The sequence below is a fragment of the Vicugna pacos genome, chromosome 31 (assembly GCF_048564905.1).
Source record: "Vicugna pacos chromosome 31, VicPac4, whole genome shotgun sequence".
Classification (NCBI taxonomy): Eukaryota; Metazoa; Chordata; class Mammalia; order Artiodactyla; family Camelidae; genus Vicugna; species Vicugna pacos.
In genome coordinates this window covers 11638184-11661362 of record NC_133017.1, presented here as the reverse complement: position 1 = coordinate 11661362, position 23179 = coordinate 11638184, and the positions used below count along the sequence as shown (strand labels likewise).

At 43.1% G+C, this 23179-nt stretch overlaps 1 protein-coding gene and 1 long non-coding RNA gene across 9 annotated transcripts in view; one reads left to right on the top strand and one right to left on the bottom strand.

The window, feature by feature from the left end:
• CLCN3 (chloride voltage-gated channel 3) overlaps window positions 1-23179 on the bottom strand; it is a 68911-nt gene that overhangs the window by 31521 nt on the left and 14211 nt on the right. For 2 of the 8 annotated variants that reach the window (XM_072952702.1, XM_072952704.1), the window contains exon 1: window positions 9309-9472. The exons of the other annotated variants lie outside the window; for them this stretch is intronic. In XM_072952702.1, the coding sequence (XP_072808803.1) occupies window positions 9309-9387 (79 nt within the window). In that variant the 5' untranslated portion in view covers window positions 9388-9472. Of the gene's footprint in view, window positions 1-9308; window positions 9473-23179 lie in introns of those variants that run through there. 8 annotated transcript variants of the gene reach the window in all.
• LOC140690774 (uncharacterized) lies at window positions 9556-16844 on the top strand. The gene is made up of 3 exons (XR_012066089.1): window positions 9556-9732; window positions 11129-11234; window positions 16352-16844. It is a non-coding gene; the product is annotated as an uncharacterized lncRNA (long non-coding RNA).

Genomic DNA, 23179 nt, shown 5'->3' with positions numbered 1-23179 from the left:
TGAAGTAAGTCAGACAGAGAAAGACAGATATCATATGATATCACTTACATGTGGAATCTAAAAAAATGACACAAGTGAACTTATTTACAAAATAGAAACAGACTGCTACCAACTGCCCAGATTCTCATCCTACCCGGCTAAGTAACTCTGGACAAAGTCCTCTTTAAATATTGGGCATCTATAAGATACATGTCATACCTTATAATAAAGACATCTGTATAAGCAAAGAAGCATTGGAAATTTTTCTAAAGCTCTAAAAACTTAGCAAAGCTGGTACATGATTTTTCAAATAGGTGATTTTAGCCTAAGTGATTAGATTACATCTTCTAATTCTGTGGCAGTAATATAGACCTTATGCCAAAAATAAACACCTAAAAGTGTGTCCTTTAAATGCAAATGTACTAGTTGACACAGAACACAAAGAGTGGCACTACACTAACGTTTACACAAACACTGTAAAAATGAAACCCGCTCTATTTTGTGGCTTCTGAGAAAAGAGCAAAATTCCCAGACTCCTCTTCTACAAGTCTGATGGTTTAAACCAACGTGCCCTCTTTTGTTTACCGACAAAGAAACTACCGTAAATGCTGAGCGATTCACAAAATGCTTGTGTGGCAAAGCTGGAATCTGGACTTTCCCCTGCCATGATCAGTACTGCCTCAGTCAGAGCAGGAGAGGGTCTTGAATCAACTGGGGGAAGTGGAAGGGAGGCACCCAGAGCCACCGTGCCAACATGGGGACCAATTCTATGACTGCACAGGCAGCAGCCAAGTAAACTGCACAGTGGGCTGCAAGCTCTCCATCATTCAGAGAGGCAGTGGGAACAGGAATTAATACAGAAAGGGTTACTATTTTAAACAATGAATATGTTTCTGCCCACCTGGTGACCCTTTCCCTGTCTTTCTGAAACAAGCCAAATATTTTCAGAAAACTTGCAGTGGGCACTAAATGCAGTCTGGGTGAGGACATTGACCAGAGCATCTTCCCCTCCCCAGCTAAGGAATCAGCACGACACCCAAGGTGGGCTCATCAAACTCCACCTCCTGGAAATGCAAGCCTCGAGCAGAGTGATACAAAGACAGGGGAAGTGTATTAATCTTAATGACTGAACTTTAAAGGACATAGGACGGTCCCCTTAACTAGATTCCCAGACCTCAGACTATAAGAAAGTGGGATCCGAAAGCAGCAGCGCCCACAATTAAGACAAAAACTGTTCTGGAGCTCTGACTACCAGTGCCAGTGACCACCCTTCTACTGCCCAATGGCTGTAAACAGCAACCAGAAAAGACTAGAGAAGACTATTTTCCTTTCAGAGTGGCCTGGCAGAGAGATCCCATGACCTTGGCGCACTCTGAGGTCAGAAATCCCAGAGACATGTTCCAGCCACGCCGCGTGGTGGCTGCAGGCACAGCACAGACGACCCGTTGGCCTCTTACAGGCGCCTGGGTCTTCCCGCCGGCTTCCAGGGTGTGGGGCGTGGACCGGAGATGGAACATGGGAAATACATATTAATATCTTCGATAAATAGGAGATCAATAAACACAAGTTTTTGTTTCTGCTCAAATATTCTGGCATTTAGAATTTCATCAAGCTGTATTCCATTACTCACATGGTATTAATCTTAACCAAAAGAATGATAGTATGACAAAGGGAAGAAAAAAGTGTTTCACAAATGTGAGCCCTGGGTTCCTCTACAACTGCATATTGAGCAAAAATTCTGTAGATTTTTAACAGATAATCATGCCTGGCATGGACAGAAAAACAAACTTCTAGAATGTATGGTCAGTGACCAACCTTTCCATAAAGTAGACATCTTATAATTTAAATACCACCAACAACACCTCACAGTTCAAGCATGACTAACACTAAAGCACCTCAGCCGGGAGGGAAAATTACCCAGCGAGCTGTAATTGGCCTGCAGCCTTCTTGCAAAAATAACTTTATTGATAAGAGGTTTTTTGTCTTGTTTATTTTAACCCAGACACAAAATTTGTAAAATTCATGCACACCCATGTAAACACAAATTTATCATTCATTAACACCTATAATCTAAACAAAAAGTTTTAAAATTATCCATAGGAAAATTAAATTTTATCTTATTATTTAAAGAAATATTTTCAACAATGGGAAAAGAAGAGTCTTCCACAAACGATGCTGGGACAACTGGCTCCTTACACGTAAAAGAACGTAGTCAGACCCTACCTACCTCCCACCACATGTGAAAATTAACTCTACACGGATCACAGACCAAAATGTAAGTAAGGGCTGGGACTATAACGCTTAAAACAGAGGAGTAAATCCTTGTGACCCTGGGTGCAGATAAAACAACAAGCACAAGTAGCAGAAGAAAACACATAATAAACTGGACATCAGAATCAAGCCAACCTTTCCCATCGAGAGGCCAGGCGCTGTGTTGTGACGACAAAACAGTAGCATGTCCTGAGCGTGTACTGCGTGCTAAACGTGGTTCTCAGCACTTCACACGTATTAGCTCATTTAATCCTCACAACCACCCAGGAGATAGGTATTAAGACCTCCATTCTATCAACTAGAAAAATGAGGTCCAGAGAGTGAAGAGACATGCCCAAGGCCACAAAGCTAGGAAGCAGTGGAACAGGGATCCAAACTCAAGCACTCTGATTCCAAAGACATTTCTCACCACTACGCGCTGCATGGCTTGAAACACTGCCCAAGAGTAATTCCATGGTTTACCTGCTGGCAGGTTTCAGGACACGTGGACATGCCTCTCTCCAAGCTGGTTAGGAGCTGTCAGGTGCTGCCTCCCCCCAGGACACTGACGCCCGTGCATGCAGCGCTCAGACTATCAGTACAGCCCGGCCACCATCGCAGCCCCCTCTGCCTTTGGCTTCAGACCGCCTTCCGCTGCAACAGCTGTCACCAGCACTGCTCTGGTACCAGCCTCACACCCCGTGCCTCAGCAGAGGTCTAGGACAGAACACGCCCCCTTCCCGTCCTCAGGTAGTTCCAGGCCCATCTCAGGCACAGGACGCCGACCCAAGTGCCCCTCGAGGTATGTAGTTAGAAACTGGCTTTCAAACTTTCTTGGCTGTGGCCCACTAAGCAAGAAACACTTCTCACTGATACGGTGTACAGATATGCACCCGAGTAAAACCAAAGTTTAGCATACTGAATATCTGGCAAATACTCTGATATTTCTACTTTCTATTTCCTTCCTCCTTTTCTTTTTTTTTTTTTTAAACTACTGGTCACAACCCTACATGCTAAAACCTGTAATTATCTGCTTCCCCATAAATACAAGCCTTTACATCCCCAGCCACCAGTCCTCAACATGTATTTGCTTAACTGACCTAAAAAAACAAAAACAAAAATACTACTTACCTGTTACACCTTAAACTGCACTAATGTAGTAGTAAGTCTCCCCACCGCACACCTTCAGCAGTCTAAGCCTTTTCTCAAAGGGGAATATCCAAACAGTAGTTCTACATGCACAAGTAGGAATTTATTTGTCTACTAAGATGATTACTTGTTACCTCTGGGGTCAATCACAAAAGATGTGACAGCAGTGATCCCTGCCACTTAAGCTCACAGGCAGATGACTGTCCTATCACACACACAAAACATAGTTTTTAAAAAAATTATGGAAGAAGGCAGGCAGAAATTTAAAATTTTGCATATTCCCTGACAACCCAGTTTCAACCGTACATTCAGAGCAGGAAGTCTAGTCCCCAGTGTTTTTTCCCTCCCTTAGTGACTTTACTGATAAGAAATGGTCACCCTGGTGAGGGAGGGGAAAGTGAATGTGGTAAGCTGATAGTGGAAGTTCCAGAATGTCAGCAAACTTCCAAATGAAAGATTAACAAGGTAACACAGAATCCGTACTCAGCAGGTGGCCAGCTACACGACTGCTGGATAAATGACAGTAATGAAGCATCTGCTCTTCAAGTTCACCCCGCCATCCACAGTCACATTTAACTGCCATCTATTTAAACTGCAAAGACTTGGAAAGTGAAGCCAACTGTTAGCAGACAAGACTCCTCCACAGGATGGAGACCCCACAAAAGTGGGTTCTTGCCTGCCAGCTGGAAAGAATTCACAGCTGAAGCAGAGGGACACAGCAAAGGCTGCTTTCTTTCTCAGAGGAGGAAACGGAAGGAAAATGCTGGAGCAGGGAGAAGGGAAGAAGAGTGCTTGAGTGGGGAAAAGGCGCTTGAGTGGGGAGCCGGCAGCCAAGGGGCCGATGGAGACAGCTCTGCCCCGGGAGGGACCACGTGGACTTTTATGGGAGGCTTCTGCCGTCGTGTCCCCCTTCTGAGTGTCATGGAGCCAGTCAGTCCTTGTACGAGCCTTTATGGTTCTTGTCATGGCACCGGTGACTGTGTCATTAACGCATTACTACGAGCTACAAGGAGGCCCAAGGTCTACTGGAAGCCAGATCCTCAGCCATCTTGGGCCCCGACGGTTCTAACCAGTTCTGTTTCTTCTCTCAGAAGCTGCCTCCTGAGACTCAGATAATAGTAACTGGTTTGTAGTTGAGGGAGGGGCAGGGGTATGACCCTGGGGGCAACAGCTTTGGTAACAAAAAGGAAAGTTGCTTTCAGTCAGAATGCCTGCAATCTGGTGGACCCAGTATCCCCCACAAAAACCATCTCCAAAGATTCTGTTCAGCCATGAAAGTTTTCAAGGGAAATGGAGGAGCAGCCTCAGTTAATCAAGGAGACAGGTGGCCAGAGCCGCCATCCCCCTGGGCCTGCAGGCTTGTCCTCATCAGCTGCTGGAGCTGCTCTTCTATGACTCAGGGAGGCGGGGAGATGTCAGCTGCTCTACAAATGAGAGGCAGGGGTTGTGGGGGAGCCCACAGAGTCCTGCTCAACATCAAAATCCCAAAGCTCACAGAAGATACACAACCAGCAAGTGGCGATGCTGAATCACCCAACTCACTCTTTCCTTCTCCGTTCTATCGAAAATAAAAGGCTGTATCCGTAGGCTGGGGTGACAAACTGGGTATTAAGGCATCAGCATAATTGAAAACAAGTTCCATGTTCGTTTATGACCTCTGCATATAAAATGATTTGTACATGACAAAAATTAAAAGATTCATGAAATTTGCTCTCTTAAACGGAGGGAGGAATAAATTGATAAACTAAAGCAAATTCATTTTGATCTAATTAACATTATAAAGAACTGCAAAAAAAAACCCTTACAAATTAAACATGTTTATTGAAAAACAGAAACAAAACTTTAAAATACAATTTAAGCCACCAGTCTCCTGTGGCCTTATGTCAGCACAAAACAGACTTCAATGCTGGGAAAACAGCCAAAATCCCAAACCTAATCTACGTGGCCGGAGATGTGCTCACGTTTTGGTACCTTGAAACACAAAGCATTTTTAACCACAACAAGCCATGAGATAGTACAAAATTAATCATACTAAGAGCATCAGTTATTTTTAGAAAATAGAGCTAGAGGCAGTCAGTTTACCACATTTTATTGAAGATTTTAAATCCATGTACTGTGGGCAAAATAAACTTAAAGATAGTTTTGTTTTATACTATTGTTTTAAAATATGAAGAGTTCCTGACATCAAATAATCTCTATTTGTCTTTTTAATTTACAGACACTTAGACGAAGTAATTTGTAAGAAGAGACTCAGTTTTCTAGTTGACTAAAAGTACAATAAGGACCTGAATCCTAAAACCATTTTATAAAGAACCTATAGGATTGTTTCTGTGGCAATACGAATATCATCCGACAACAAAATGCCATTTGCAGCAACATGGGTGCTCCTGGAGAATGTCATTCTAAGTGAAGTAAGCCAGAAAGAGAAAGAAAAATACCATATGAGATCGCTCATATGTGGACTCTAAAAAACAAAAACAAAAACAAACAAACAAAAAGAAAGCGTAAATACAGGACAGAAATAGACTCATAGACAGAGAATATAGACTTGTGGTTGCCAGGGGGGTCGAGGGTGGGAAGGGATAGACTGGGATTTCAAAATTGTAGAATAGATAAACAAGATTATACTGCATAGCACAGGGAAATACACACAAAATGTTATGGTAGCTCACAGAGAAAAAAATGTGACAATGAGTGTTCATATGTCCATGTATGACTGAAAAATTGTGCTCTATCTGGAATTTGACACAACATTGTAAAATGATTAAAATCAATAAAAAATGTTAAAAAAAAGAATATCATCCAACATCTGAATTTCCAAATAATGTGCAAAAAATGCTAACTACTAATACTTTAAGGAGGGAATAAAAATGAACAAATTCATCTATTGTAACAGGAAGAAAATGCTTTACTTAAGTAGATCTCTGAGCTAATGAATGTCAAGAAATGATTTCAGGCAGAAACGTACAAAAATAAGACCTCAAACTTTATTTCAAAAGGAAAGCCACACTTTTCATGGTTTGAGACTGTTATGAGCCTGGCCTTCAAGTTCCTCTAGGATCGGGTCTCTTCCCCCTCCTGGAGCACCCCTTCTACTGCCCTGGAGACCAGGGAACAGCACACTAGGCACTCCCTCCCACCAGAGCACGTGCCCTGCTACTCTCTCCACCAGGGGTGCCGTCAAATACGTCAAATACCCGTGTGCACGTGGAAGCTCCACCTACCTGGATAACGCTCATCAAAAGGAGACTGACCTTCCCCAACCCCCAAAGTCCCACAACACATGCAGCCTGTACCATTCACGGGACACGTATTAACTTCCTTAGGTTCTGTTTCTTTGCTTTTAAACCCAGGAAGCCTTCTTACGCCCCACCAGACTCCACCCACCAAGCTATTACAGGGACACAGAGTGCAAAGCAGTGCATCCCGAGGTAAGAGTATGAACCTCCCCATCGCCACAAGCCCTGACTTCTCTGTAACATTTCTTTACCTCAGTCTTGTCAACAGAAAACTGGAACTGTAACAGTTCCTACTTCACAGTCTGTGACAAGGATTAATGGCTTGTTACACATAAATCATTTCATACACACAAAGCACTTACAGCAGCATCTGAGTATTGGCTGTTATTAATGTTACTGTTACCACCACCATGGGTTCTCCACAGCACCTGACAGTGTCTTTCAGATGCAGGAGCTCAATAAACATTTCCAATGAAACAAGGAATATTTGAATGATGCTGAAGGTCCCTAAAATCAAACCCACTCTAAGGGTCTGTTAGAAATAATTCAACCTCCAAACTAGCTAAACGTCATTAACAGAGGGGAAGGAAAGTCAGAGTATAAAACTAAAAATCCAAATAAACCAAAGGTTTTTATTTTCCCTGATAAAACAGGAAGAGACATTTTATAAAAGAACTTAACTTTCTATACAGGAAATTTACCCCAAAAGATAGTAATTTCTAGAATGTCACCTTAATTTCTTATCTGTCAGCAATACATTAACAAATTCTAATCTCCGTCCATTTCCAGTGTCTGTATTACTCACTTAAATAGGAACCTTCATCATTTACCATCTAACCATGACAAGTAGCATTAAATTCAATTTGCTCCACAAAGGTAATCCCTGACTCCACCACTCAGAGATTCACTGAAGAGTCGTGTTTACTTTGCTGCTATGCTTTACAATTTTATACTTTGATTATCTGCCTCCTCACTCTTTATCAGCCCCAAGAGATGTTTCTAGTCATTCTAATTTTGTCCTCACAGGGAAGCCGATTCCTCTTCTTGATTTATGTTAGCTGCCTGTCTCTGCATCTCCAGTTCCTTTGTTTTGACCCCTGGCCACAAAAGGTCATAAATTATGGATAACAAATTACCTCTTACCCATAGATCCGAGCATACCACAGGAGAGTCAAGTGAGCCTAATTCCCAGCTTGGTCTGCACCTCAAAGACACAATGTTACTTTCAAATAACCCTGGCTTCTGCTAACTGAGTAAGCGCTCATCAAAGGATAAGGAACCTACTTAGGCTGCCAAGAGTGGGACTGATTTCCACCTTGAGCAAGATTCCTGAAGGACTATTTATAAAAATACAATAGAAACAAAGAGCTTATATTTTAGTAATAACCATGCCAGTACCACGCCTACTCTCATATAAGCTATGACTTATTTCTTATGATCTGCATATCCTATGCAGAGGTGGGGTCCATATATAAATTCTGTCCAAGACTGTCCAGATTAACACTGGGAATTTAAACTTCCCAACCCCAAGTCTTCTGGTTTATTATAAATCAACAAATGGATGTTATTATAGCTCAGAGAAAACACAGTTTAATTACTGATTAGCAAATACTGTGACATTTCAACGAGTCACCATTCATTCATGTAGCTTCCTGTTTAAAGAAAAAGCCTTACCAGAAAAGGAATGATGGGAACAGAGGAAAAAGAAGAGCTTAGGAACACATCTGAACTGGAAAAACAAACTCAACAATTCTGGGTGCTAGGACTATTAAATTTTAACTTCTTTGTGCTTTTAGATATTTCCCCCAAATGCTCCAGAATAATTTATATATACATATATGTATTTTACTAAGAAGGCAACTAACAAAGCACAATACATGTAACACGATCTTCATGTATTTTTTCTCAAAATCTGAAAATCGAGCTTTTACTAGGAACAGAATACTACGGGATACATATGTTAACACTGTTCAAGCCTAAAATACCGTCTAGCAGACAACGCAGCCGATAAACATGTGTTAAATGTTACCACTTTTGAATCCTAATGGAATTTAATGCTTTAAAAAAGTGTTCTCAGAATGCAAATCCTATTTTAAATAAAAGGCTAAACACATTCGGGAAAATTATGACTTCTTTATTTTCTTCATAAATGAAAGTTTGGATTAAACCATAAAATGAGTTTACAGTATCATGCAGTGAATTCAAACTAATGTGGTTCGTAAATGAAGTCATCTAGCGAAGAGATCTTTCCCGAGGTTCAATTATCTTTCTAGAACTGTCAGTCTATTTTTAGAATAATCAGTTTAAGAAAAACGAAAAAAACGCAGTTTAACATGTAATCAGTTTTGGCAGTGCCTGCCTAATGGTTTACATGAATGCTGGGCGCTTTTCTGGTTTTTACAAACTACCATATTTTCTGACGTGCAAAAATTACCCTCTATGTTTTCACCACGTAAGTTCTTACGAGATCCCCGTGGCAGGCACGTATGAAATTAAGAGTGTTAATACAAAAGCATGCTCATCGGTACCGCCGCGGGAGCGCTCCGGACGCGGGCAGGGCTGCTCCTGCGCGGCGCCCGGGCTGCACAGCGCCCGGCAGCGGCGAACCCGCGGCACCTGGACGCACGTCGCCCGGCCGTGACCGCTGGCTCTGCGGCGGCCGCGCCGGGAAGGGGACCGCAGCCCGTTTACCTCGCTTGTGCAGCTCCCGCAGCGGGATGGCGTCTCCTCCCCCGTCGTAGGGCAGGTAGGGGTCGGCGGCGGCGTCCATGGCCGACGCCAGGCGAGGCCGGGGCGGCGAGCTCACGGCCGCGCCGCTGCAGCCCCAGGAGCCGCCATGACGGGCGCGCGGCGCAGCCTCCCCGTGACGTCACCGGCGCGCGCCTGTTGCCAGGCGACGGGCGGCTCCCGTCAACCGCCCGCCGTGTGACACCGTGTGACGGTGACTAAGCCCAGGGGCGGACAGGCTGGGAGTGCGTCCCCTCCGCGCAGCGAAGGCGGCGCGGGCACCGGGCGGGCCCCGTCCGCTCAGGGGGGCGGCAGCAGCAGCAGGGGGAGAAGGGGAGCGACGCCGGCGCGGCAGCGGGCCTTACAGGATCGATGCGCCAATTCCTAGGTAGTAACGTCACGCGAACCCTAAGGACACGGACCCAGGAGGTGCCGGGGCTTCCGGAGACTGGGTTCAGGAGCCTGCGCTTCGTTAGCTGAATGTGCCACTGCACACTTGCGCCGCGGATCCATTTTAAATGACCCGTTACTAACCCCTCAGCAGCTCGGTCCCTCCCTCAAGGAGCCAGCGACATACACGTCCGGGCTGGAGGAGACAGGCACGCACCGCGCTGGGCACCCTAGCTACTCATAGAATACGCAGAGGGATTTCCTAGCTGGGAGGCTGTCCTCGCTCCTAACTTGCCACTTCTCCTACCTCACAGATTTTGTTGTGCTCAAAAAAAAAAAAAAAAAGAAAGAAAAAGAAGAAGCTTTTAGTGAAATATGTCTCGAGGGGTACTTCAGTTGTCTCTTTGCTAGAAATTTTATGAAATTCAGAAATAAACGAACTATTTTTGTTTCAAACTGTCGGTCCAAAAGGGAAAAAAAACCAAACAGCGGATGCTCATTGAAGCCGAGTTCAACTTGTTACAGCCGGCTCTCAGGGGATTCCTCTAGGCTAGGAGATTCTCCTTCTGAAACACTCTGTTGCCGCAGGGCCACTGAACAAAAAAATGTGCTATTCAATAGAAGCGATGTCAAAGGACTTTGTAAAATCTGTTTCCCTAAGTACTGAAGGAGCCGACCCTAAGGTTTACTCCAATTCAGTGCTTTTATATGAAAATTTGGCACAAGAGAGGGGAAGTGAGGACTCCGATGACAATAAAGGGAAAAAGAAAATCCATTTAATTTGTCTAGTACGTTTTATTTATTTGGGATCTTTTAAAAATTAGATAAAACTAAGTTTTTATATTTCAATAGGTTTGAGCCTCAGAAAGAGAGACCTTCTTACAAAATCCCACCTGGGATTTGGGGGAAAGAAATTCAGACTAGTTACTGCCATAATCTATCTGAGTCTGGCTATTAACATTTATGATATGACCACGGGAAGTTTTTTTTTCTCCTGTTTTCTGTATTTTTCAAATTTTCTTGAAGATGATTTTTTTAAAACAAAGCTTACTTTCAAACAACAAGCTAACTTTGCTAAACTAAGTGTACATTTGGTCCTTTTTGGTACTTTGGTAGGTTAAGTTCTACTATTTTAAGACTTTTAAGGGGGGTGGATATAGCTCAGTGGTAGAGCACATGCTCAGCATACACGAGGTCTGGGTTCAATCCCCAGTACTTCCACTAAAAAATAAACAAAAACTTTTAAAGAATACATGTATGTGGCATTTATAAATGATTGGTTTTCATACTACTTAGATCTTTTTATGCCTTTATATAAAATGAAAATCTACCTATAAGTCTTCCTGGTATTTGTAGCCACTCTTTTAACCTGTTTTTCCTGATTTACAACTTAGTCATACAGGAAGAATGAAAAGGGCAGCTGTCCAACACTAACTACAGGTGGGAGAAGACCTTTCAAGTAAAATATATCGACTGTTGCATAAGTAAAAGTTCTGTAGTGTAAGTAAAACCTTTTGAGTATTTTCAAAGAACAAAAAAGTTATATATGTATACATGTATATATAGTATATAGAGTGTATCTGTTTAGGGTTAAGTTTAGAATGAGATGCACAAAACTTAACAATTGTTACCACTAAGGATGAGTAAGGTCGAAGTGGGGAGGACTATGGTACAGTTTTTACTTCATATAGTTCCACACTGTTGAAATTTTTAAAACAAATATATTACTTATTATTTACTTTTTAAATAAGTGATTACTTTTGTAATAATCAATCTGAAAAATTTAAAAAAATTTCAGACAACTTTCTCATGCTTATTGGTCCATGGCTGCCACCTTCTCTTAGAGTAAAAGAATTATTACTCAAGCTAAAGAGCTTTCCAACAACACTTTAGAAAAGGACAAGGTAAACTGGAAGGTGGGGCCGAAGAGGACTTTGACACGGATTAGCTATTATCAGACTGAGAACTTTAATTACAATTAAAGAAAGAAGACAAATTCAAGACTTCCTAGGCACAGCTGGGGGTGGGGGCAGCATGCTCAAGATGAAACATCCGATGAACAAAAACACTAAAGTGGCAGCACAAAAAAGGACTTAAAATTCAGGACAGCTCGAAGGTATTTCCACTTCCAAATGCACCCTTGATTCTAACCGCAACTTGATGTGGGATCCTGGATAAATCACAACCTCCCTGAGGTGTGAGAATCAGGGAGGCAGAGCAGACGAATATATCATTATAATCATAACTGTAGACAACATCTAATGTCCAACTTTTAAGCCCCTCCTAACACACATGCTCCAAGAAATCTACATTAAGTTGTAGTTAAAAATAAAAAATGAAATATGTTTTTTGCCTTTAGGTCTAATTACCAGTTTACAAGAAATACAGGAAACAGAGAAATACGCTCTATGACAGCACAGGGACACTGTCAGGAAAACCCAGAATGGGAAACAAATGACCTCACTGGTTCACTTCTTTAACAAATAAACAGCAAGAAAAAAAGGGAAGGGGGGAAACTACAGAATTAAAAAAAAAAAGGTTTAACAACATTGTAAAATGATTATAAATCAATAAAAAATGTTAAAAAAAAGCATAGTATAGTCATACAATGGAATATTATTCAGCCATGAAAATGGGCGAAGTTCTGGCACATGCTACAATATGGATGCACATTGAAAACAATATGCTCTGTAAAATAAACCAGACATCAAGAACAAATAGTTTATTAAATATCTAAAAGAGGTAAATTCATAGGGACAGAAAGTAGATTAGCAGTTACCAGAGTCTTGGGGAAAAACAGAAAGGGGAATGATTGCTTAATGTTTACAGAGTTTCTGTCTGGAGTGATGAAAACGTTTTTGGAAATAGATACTGGTGATGGTTGCATAACATTGTTCATGTAATAATGCCACTGAATTATACATTTAAAATTTTTTTAAATGACAAAAAAAAAGGTTTAATAGATATATCAATCAGTTAAAACGTACAATTTTTAATGAAACAATTGGGGAAGTGTGATTATAAGGATTTATTCATTTTTTAGATGTAATAACCTTTAAAAGAATCTTTATCTTTTAGCAATACACAATGAAATATATATAGTTAAAAAGAAAAAAAAAAACCCAGAGCTGAACAGTAGTTAAAACAGACCTCAATGCAAAACCTGCAGTTTTCTCTGGATTAGGGTTTGCATGTTCTGTTTTGTTTTTTCAATCCTTTCAAAAAAAAAAAAAAAACACTTGGAATCACCAACACCGTGTAACAGTTTACTGGAGGTGCTAGCCAGTGCAGTCAAGGAAAGGCAGATGGGGAGGGGAAAGCTGTAAGGGTTAGGAAGAAACAAAACTGTCACTAATTGCCCGTGATATGACTATATCTTAAAGACATCAGAAATCATTAGAATTAGTAAGAGTTAAACAAGTTGATGAATTTTTAAAAACCAATCAAAAATTGAATTTCAAAACATACCAGCAGGTAGAATATTAAATTTTAAAATAAAATTAGCCTTCAAAAAAATTACCTAGAAAAGAATGAAGACAAAAGTCAATGGGAAAGACTAAAGACATTTAAAAAGACCCAAATATATGGAGAAGTATTCCATGTTCATGAATTGAAAGATTCAAACTGATCTGAAGACTTAATAAAATGCCAATCAAAACCCCAACAGGAACTAACACCGTATCATATGTTAACTATACTTCAATTTGAAAAACAAAAAACCAAATTTTTTTTGTGACAAACTCTGCTAAAACTTACATGATAATTAAAAAAGGCCCAGGAATAGTCAAAGCATTCTTAAAGATAAGGTGAACAGACTTCCTTTACCAGGTACTGAGAATGTTTATAAAGTGATAGTGACTAAAACAGAGTGCTCTTGGCATAAAGCTAGAAAAATAGCCAACAGTAAAGAATAGGGAATCTAGAAATTGACCCTCCTTTACCTATGACCCTTGACACATATCAAATGTGGCTCTGTAAGAGTGGGTAAGAAATGATGTTCTTAGTAACCAGCATTGAGACAACCAGCTGTCTATATGGAAAAAAACTAAATACACCCTAATCCATACAGACACACAAAAATCACTCAGATGATTATAGACCTGAATGTGAAAGGCAAAGCTCTTACAAAATAGCGGGAAAATATTTTCATGACCTCAGGGTAGGGGGATTTTTCTTAATCAAGACACAAAAAGCATTAACCATAAAACAAGATTAATACACAGGCGCACATTACAGTTATGAACATTTGCTCATAATTTGTCCATTAGGAGAAGGCTACAGGCTGTGTGCTGTATCCCACCAAGATTATGTATTTATAATCCCCAAAGTGACAGTATTTGGAGGTGGGACCTTTGGGAAGTGAATGGGACTAATGCCCTTAGAACAGAAACGCCAGAGTTCCCTAGAGGACACAGAAAAAGAAGGCAGACTACGACCCAGAAACAGCCTCTCCTCACCAGCCATGGACACTGCCCGTCCCTTGACCTTGGACTGCCAGCCTCCAGGACTGAGAGATCACCGCCTGCTGTTGAAGCCACCCGTCTGTGGTGTTTTTGTTATAGCAACCCAAACAGACTAAGACGGAGAGTGAAACACAACCCACAAAATAAAAGAGATTTACAACACGTATAACCAACAAAAGGCTTGTACATGGAAAATAACTTCTACATACCTCCAAGACAGACATGCCAACAGAAAAAAACAGCAAATGACTTGAATAGGTACTTCAGAAAATTCTTTCAAATAGCCAGTTAGCATGAAAAGAGGCCCAATCTCTTTGGCCACCAAGGAAATGCAGACTAAAACCACAATCAGAATCTTTCACAAAGCCAACAGACAGACAAAATTAAAAGTGGGACCACATCAGGTGCTTGGTGACTGTGGAACAAGGGAAGCTCCCCTGTGCTCATCGTGTATGCTGGACGCCACTATGGAAAACACAGCCTGCGACCCAGCAAGCCCACACCCAGACCCGTGAGATCTGTGCACACATCCACCAGGAGATGGGTAATATTCAGAAGAGCACTGTTTGTAACCACCAGGAACTGTTAAGAACTCAAAAGACCCATCGTCAGTAAAATGAACAGGTGTACTGTGGTTTATTCATAAAAAAGAATGACACAGGCTAGACAGAGCAACACCCCCAAAACGGCTGCTGTCTGCAACAGGAGATTCCTGAAAACCATGCTGTATAAAAGCAAGAAACAAGGAGTACATACTGTACGATTCCATGGATTTAACCTTCAAAAATAGAGCAATACCGAACTATAATCCCAATGATGCATACTTAGATGATTAAACCATAAGGTAAAGCAAAAAAGTGGCCACAGAGAAAATAGATTTCAGCTCCAGGGAAAAGGAGGTGGTTGTGACCAGCAATGCTTTATTTTCTTAACTGGGTGGGCTGCAAAGATGCTTGCTGGGTAAAACCTTATCAAACTGCACAAGTCTGCTTCACACATTTTTCTGATGTGTGTTATACTTCCCAATGCAAAAGTTCTGAATTAGAAATTTATCCTAAATATCTGTTAACATTTAATGTGGACTGACTTGTTTTCTTCTTCCCTATTCTAAACCCCTCTGGTCTAATCTTATTTACAGCCTCAGTTGGTTACAGGTAACAGGTTCATAAGTGTAGATACACTGGCTTTCATTTGTCCTAAGCACTGATTCTTCCAAGGAATTTCCCCTAAATGCTAGTGTTTCAGAGCTGTTCAAACAGGTCCACAGACTCCCTATGATTTTATGTATTTACTTCAGCTCATGATTTCATAGGCTTATTAGCTCCTAACTCTGGAAGCCCTTTTCAACTGAAATTCTTAACTGGAACCACAACACAAAGCAAAATGTAACCCACTATGGTCTCCATTCTCCCAAGAGCAGCTCATGAGTAACGCTCCACATGCCAAGGAGCAAAGCTGACCCGTCACATCGTGACTTCAGGGCAAGAGAGGCCAAGTCCACCCACCGACAAGCTGCTCAGTGCCCTGACAACGCCAGTCAGCTTTCCGTGGACTTCCTTCCGCAGAGCAATGGCGATACTCGCAGGTGGTGTCTGAGGAGCGAGTCATCGGGTTCTACGTATCACAATCAGAGCACGCTCACCACTTTCCAGTGACCTTTCTGATGATGCCCACCCCGTACCTGATGGGCTTTCCCTGGGTATTACTTTTATCAAGGCACCACTTTATAAAGCCAAGCTCTTTCCCTAGTTCTCTAGTAACATCTTAAATTACAGCACTTCACGAACTGAGTAGGCTTGGTCCTCTCTGAGCGCATGACCTTCGGCTCACCCAAGCACGCAGGTGCGGAGAGTTCCCTGCCGCACACACACAAGCAGGAGGTACAGGAGATGGTTGCAGGGTAGCTGGCAACAGTGTGAAGGGAGTCCGATGTATTAAGAACACGGTGCTGCTTAGAGTCAGTATCAGATGAACTTTAGAATTATTTGCTCATCTCTAAAAATAACTGAGTAGACAGACTGAAAGAGTTCTGACCTCCTTCCAAAAGACAGCCATTAGATGGTAGTGGCAGTGTCTTATTAACTTAATTTTAAGGATTTCTTTAAAAACCCTTTTCTGAAGATTCATGATGTCACCATTTCATGCTTTTTAAAGGGTTAAGAGCTTACGTTGCCAAATTCAACTTTAGAGCCAAATGCCTCACTCGTGAGAACAAAGCCACCGGTGCTATCGGGAGACGCCAGATCCAACAGTAAGACTGACGTCAGCTTGTCGGCCCCAGAAGACACCTCGTCAGCCTGCGCAAACGGAACCTTTAAAACGCTACAGCCAAGTCACACTGTCCTAACTCAGAATACATTTCTTGGATTTCTGAGCTATACCACAACTTTACATTATCAGTCATTTCTTTTTGCTTATAAATCCCCAAAGACACTGTGTTTACTAAAAAAATTACTCCTGAATTATTTTATTAATGTCTTCTACCTGCAGTTAGTATCAAGGAACTTTATTTTTCCTGCTCACAGAAAGCAGCCAACACCAACTGTCTTAGCAGCACTTAGACTTTTTAGCTACAATTCTACCAATTTTTAAAACACTGTATTCACTCCACACTAACGGATACTAATACATGCCTTCCTCCCAGTAATTCTTCTAGGCGTTCAGAATATATTCATGTATTCAAATCTCATGCAACTGTTAAAAAGGCCCGAGGTAAGATCCTGTATGGTGAGGCAGTGCTTTTCGCCTTCACTGGAAAACTTCCCACCTTGTAAGCACTACCAGTTTCGTGTTCTGGAAACATAGAAATATTACCCCCTCAACCCACATCCAAACCATCATCATGTCGGGCTGACTTCACCTCTGAATCTTGCACGAGTCAGTCCACTCTGCATCTGTCACCAGGCCAGTCAGGGGACTGGCCACCTCCCCTCTGAACTGCCCCACGGACCTCCCACTCTCATGCCATCTGCTCACACAGCAGCTGAACAAGCGCTGAAAATCACCACGATCACACAACCCTCTTCTCTCTGAGGCAAATGAAGGATTTCAGCCTTGCTCAGCGCCCTCTTCAGCCTCAGGCCCCCTCTTCCCAGGTCGTCTCTCCTCTCTAAATTCCTTCCGCCCTGAGGGTCCTCCGCCTGGACTTGCACCTGCACCTGACCTGCCAGTGCCCCCACTGGCCCGACTCCCCATCTGCGGTCCTCACCTCATCCTCTCATCTCAGAGTCCCCACTGTCACGTGTGCACACCGGTACTGCTGCTTTACAGCACTGGCGGACCACCACTGCGGCTGTTTCTGTGGGATTACTCTTTACTTTAATGGCACCCTCTCACCAGAGCACAAACGCCACGGGAGACACCTCATTCCTGTCTGCTCCACCCCAAGCACCTGGCACAGCGCCTGGCCCATCAAGGAGCCGGGGAATGACTTGCTGAGTGGGATATACAGAGAATTAACTCTAGAAAAACATACCAAAATAACCAGTTGTCTATGGGAAGCAGGATTATCAGTGATTTTAACTTACTATCTTATATTTTTATCATTCACATTTTCTACAATAAGCACATTTTGCTTTATTATTTACAAGTCAATGCTTTCCAACTCATTTCTAAAAAGCAACTTTACTTTGGATTAATTTTAGATTTATAAAAAAGTCACAAAGACATCCACAAAGAGGTTCCAAAGACCTCTCTCTCAGATTCCCAGACTGTTAACATCTGATGTGTCCAAGGCACGTCTGTCTCAACTAAGACACTGACACTGACACTGCTACCTTCTCCAGATTTCACTCTCTGCTACTGCCCTCTCTCGTGCCCAGGCTCCCACCCAGGACACCACGCTGCACACAGGTAGCGCGTCTCCCTAAACGCCTCTGGTCTGGACAGTTTCCCAGTCTCGCCTTGTTCTTCAGACCTCGGCCGGTTGCGTGTCCTGTAATGTGTCCCCCAGGCTAGCTTTGTCTACTGTTTCTCTTGTGCTTTGACCAGGGGGACGGGCCTTTGGAAAGGATATCGCAAAGGTGAGAGCCCCTCTTGTGACAGACTGGGGGGACGGCACACCCACATGACCTCACCCGTGTGGGAACCTTCAGCGCCTGGTTATGGGGCGTCCGCCAGGTTTCTCCACTGCAGAGTTACTATGTTTCCCCTTTTGCCCCACTCTGTTCTCTGGAAGGAAGTCACTAAATCTAGCCCACCCTCCAAGGAGGAGGGAGGAATCCAGCCCCTCCTCCACGAATGGAGGTGGAGCAGCTGTGTGAATTCCTCGGAGTTCTCCTATGTGGGAGACTTGTCTCTCTCCATGTATTTTTCAATCATTTACATCCGTTCATCTCACTTATGTCACATACACGTACGCACTGCACTTATTTTACATCTTGGTTACAATCCAATTTTACGTTATTTTTTTTTTGCGCAAACACGAGGCCCTCTTCCAGGTGACTCCCAGTGTCCCTGTGACACGCCTTCATCTTTCTGGTTTTGAGCATGTTCTTGCTGCTGGTACCACACCTGCTCTGGGCTCATCGTGTCTCTTCCGTGCCTCAGCGCCAGGATCAGCATCTCTCCAGGCAGTCCACGTCATCGCTAAGCCCTGCAGCCAGCCATGTAAGATTATCACGAACCCAGGATAATCCATCTGAATGTCCTGATGTACTCTGATGGCTGCCCAAAGTGTAAGTAAGTTTAAACTCTGAGCACCCGAGCCAAAATTGCTGCAAAGACCTCGCAGGCGAAGCAGGAACATCTCCACCATTTCTGTCGTATGTTCTTTTATTTTGTTTTATTTGGAGTTGTGTAGGCAGAATAGGTATTTCGGATTTGTTTTTCACATAAGAAAACTGAGAAACAAGTGATGACGCTGACGGATACCAGGGAGCAGATACTGACACAGCCAATCTCTTCTGTCCTGAGCCTTCTTCCTCCGAGAAGACCCTGCTGTTCGGGGCCCCTGCACAGTACAGCTGTGACAACATGGGTGAATGACAGCTCCTGCCCGTCCACTGAATATCCCACTGCTTCACCGGTGTCCAGTTAAAGCAAAACCTTTCTCTATATGCCTACATTAGTTCAATAAATAAAAAGAAAAAAAAAGACTCCTAAAAATTGTAAAATAGACTAGCTAACAGATGACTATCGTACAAAACTGCAAACTTGTAATGAGCCTCTACGTTAAGTCTGCCAATACATTAAACCTGTAAGAAGGGAGGATGAAATAAACAGTGCCCGAGGCCGTCCAGGGCCCACTAATACCCCAACCCCACAGAGCTTAGAAACAAGGAAAGTAAGATGCTCATCAAGAGTTAAAATATGCAATCAATACATAATGGGTCAAATCTAAACAAACCATACAGACAGACAGAAATGTAAATGACCTGCAAGCCAACACGAATTACTAAGATAATTATATTGCAAGTAGGGTGCCCAGTCTAGGAGGGAGGCAGGCTATAACCAAAACAAGTGAGAAAAGTTAAGAAAGAAAACAAAAAATCAAAAAGGTTCACTACAAAAGAGAGGCCCCTACTGCAAACCTGAGAAGTCAGGTAAGGCTTTCTTGGGGCGTGAGGTCTCACCTGAGCAGCGAAGCACCCGTGATAACTGGTATTACAGGCAGAGGCACACGCACGAAGGCTTGGAGACCTGACAGCCCGGCACACCCCAAACCTAACCTTCACACAGCCCAGGGCCAGAGTACAAAGGAAGGCCTGTCCGCCACATGGCTGAGTATTTTAAAGTTATAAAGCAAGGTAATGAAGTATTTATGAAATACGTTGTATCCCCCGACATGGAGAAATATACCTTATAATGCCTTGGAAGTTTGGGCTCAGTTTTATAAATCTGCAGCCAAACTGGTGACAATTTAGAAAACACTGCAAAGCATTGGGGGAAAAAAAAAAAAAAGAAAGGAAAAAAAATTCCATCAACCAAGATCTTTTTCAGGGGGTCTGCGAGGTCAAAACGTCTTGTACTAATACATTCATGTGTCACTTCCATGATACACTCGGACAATCTCCTACTCTCCTGTAACAGACTACCCCAACTTAGTGATCTAAAACAGTACAAATGTGCCCTCTTCCAGTCCTGTCACTCAGAAGTCTAAAATCAGTGTGTCTGCAGGGATGCACTCCTTCCAGAAGCTCCAAGGGAGGGTTCATTCTCCTGCTTTTTCTGCGTCATTCCTTGGCCCGCAGCCCCTTCCTCTTAGTGCTCAACCTCAGGTTTCAGACTCTAACCTTCTGGGCTCCCTCCCAGGACCCCAGTAATTACAGTGGAGCCACCCAGATCGTCCAGGATCATGTCTCCATTTCAGGATCTCCCTGTATCCAAAACTGCAAAGTCCTTTTCATCACGTAGAGGAACATACTCACAGGCTCCAGGAACTCCTGGGGGAGGGGTGGCCCTGCCACACAATACCCTCTGTCGCCTTCACCCGATTTACAGTGCAAGAGCAGCAGCGGGCGGCCGGCCAGCACCCAGCACAGCCCAGGCAGCGTGGCGCCCGGCACTCCTCAGCCCGTGCACTCCCAGAACACAAGAGCCTGTTTCCCCTCCGAGTGCCCCTCACAGAACGGGAAAAGTTACTCACTTTATTAAATCCTAACTCGTGAGTGCACATCCTTATAAAAGAAGAGCCCCTGAAGCCCTGCTGCGCACGGCTGAGCGGCGGCTCCACCTGGAGCAGAGGCACCCGTGCGCGCGTCTGAGTCGTGAGCTGAACTTCTCACCATTTTCACTCAGAACAACTGGTAAACGAACTACACTTATTAGGCCTTGGTAACTGGCAGACATTACTCAAAACAAATCAAGTGAACCTGTTTCTTCAAGTAAAACAATGGACAGTATTCGTCACCAATAATAAAACTCGAGCTTTCAAACAAAAATTAAATTTTGGAAAACTTGGACTCACCATTGTAAGCCTGACACTCAAAGACTTCTGATGGGGTTGTGGGATTGGTGGCAATGCTAAAACCGTGACTTGTTTGTTTTGTGTAATAAAAGGTGTGAGCATTAGCCAGATGTGCACTGATTGCTATAGGCTGACCTGTGTCCCACCAAGCTCGTGTGATAAACGCCTGAACCTGAGACCTCAGGATGTGACTGCATTTGGAGAAAGGGCCTTTAAAAAGTGAGTGACAGTGATAAGTGTGATAGTGCAGTAGTGTAAGTTATTGGAAAAAAAGTAGCAAGTTACAAAAACATGAAACACCGTCCCCTCTTTCACTAAATTTATTTTTCCTTTGGAAAAAAGTTATTCTTTTCCTAAAAATGTTATTACTGCTATAATAAAGAGTTATTGTTATTTTTAAGTGAATTAATAAAGGATTGAGATTTCTTTTGATTTTTAACATGGTAAATATTGATAGCTGTAACCTACATTAAAAAAATAAAACTTGTTAGAGTCCTCAATAATCTTTTAAGAACAGAAAACGATCCTAAAAACCAAAGATCTGAGAACTACTGCCCCAAAAGGTGCTCTCAAATATTAGTCAAAGCCGAGCATTCTGTGGGTACATGAGAGAACGCTGTTTCGTTTCACTTTTTTTTTCATGTGTGTGGTAGCCACTCTCTTTCAAGTTTATCATGGCTGCAATGATCATGACCTCGTCCTATGGAGCAGAAGTCTTGGACCTCTGGTAATCGTTTATCTGTGTGTTCCAGCAGGTACAAAATTATTTTCAAAACCACCCCGACCCTGCCCATGAGTACAGCCTCCCAGTGGCTTCTGTTTGGTCTTAGGTTTTGTCAGGCTCTTCACCTTCTGAAGGAAAATGAGCTGGATGTCAGTAAATACCTCGTTATAATTCTAAAATCACTGCTAATATATATCAAACTGCCAGCAAAATACATAAATAAATAAATAGACCTCGATTTCTGAAACCCTCCACGTGGCCCGTCCAGTCCACGATACTCTGCACCTCATCGAGGGACCCTGCCAGAATCTCGTTAGTCATCAGTGCCTGGACCACATGGCGGCAGTGCCCTTGTGGAGTCAGGTCTTGTGACTCAAAGAGGCAATCCTGACGGGTGTTATCACAAAAGCCCTGTGAGAATCACTGCTGGTTACTCCAAGCACAGTCTTGAAAATCCGTCTCGTCTGTTAGACAGGAAACACTTCACAATGTCACTCAAAAACGGATTATCTGCAAACAGTAACAGGGCGTCTGCTGAGAAACTGACTGGGTCTCCTCTCCTCAACACTGAGAATGACTTAACTCCGCAGATCCCTCATCTCATGAAGCTGACAGCCAACCCTGTGCCGCTCAGGAAGGGAGGATGTCCTCCCTCAGCTAGAGCTGCTCCCTCGGCCCCGTCCTCCTCAGACACTTACGCTAACTGCTGAATCATGTGTGTCTTTATAAGCTGCTTTATGCCTTTTCTTTCAAATAAAGTAGAACGTTAGCATATTTCTCACTGTGGACACGTCAGCATGTTTTACCTGACAAGATCTAAGATCCTACTTAACGTGGATCCACTTCAAAGAGACAGCTCAGGCTCCTGGTGCTGACGCCACGCCTGTGTCTGCAGGACTAAGGACTGCCCCTGACACTGCTGTCTGGCCTAGTCCTAGGAGGTGTCCTGGTAGATGGCCAGCCAGCTTCCGACCTGGTCCCTCTGCATCCACTTCACCAGAGCCTCTCCCTCTGAAACGTCTAGTGTAGACAGTGTTTACAAATGCAACACCCAGAAGGGAAATGCAACCAATAAAATCACAAACATTGTGAATAAAGCTAACTCGAACAACAGACATTCAAATGAAAACCCTGGGATCTCTTGTAACAGCTCAGAAGGGAGTTAGGTTTTGGCAGAGATGGAAGGGTCACAGGACCCCAATCAGAACAATCCACCTCGTAGCCCAGTGTGCCACTAAGCTGTGCGCGGTCTTTGAGTTCTGAGGCTCAGGGTGGGACACAGGATACAACCATCTATGTAAAGTCTCTCAACTCCGCTCCAAGTTACCATGTGCCCCAAGATTCTGGAAGA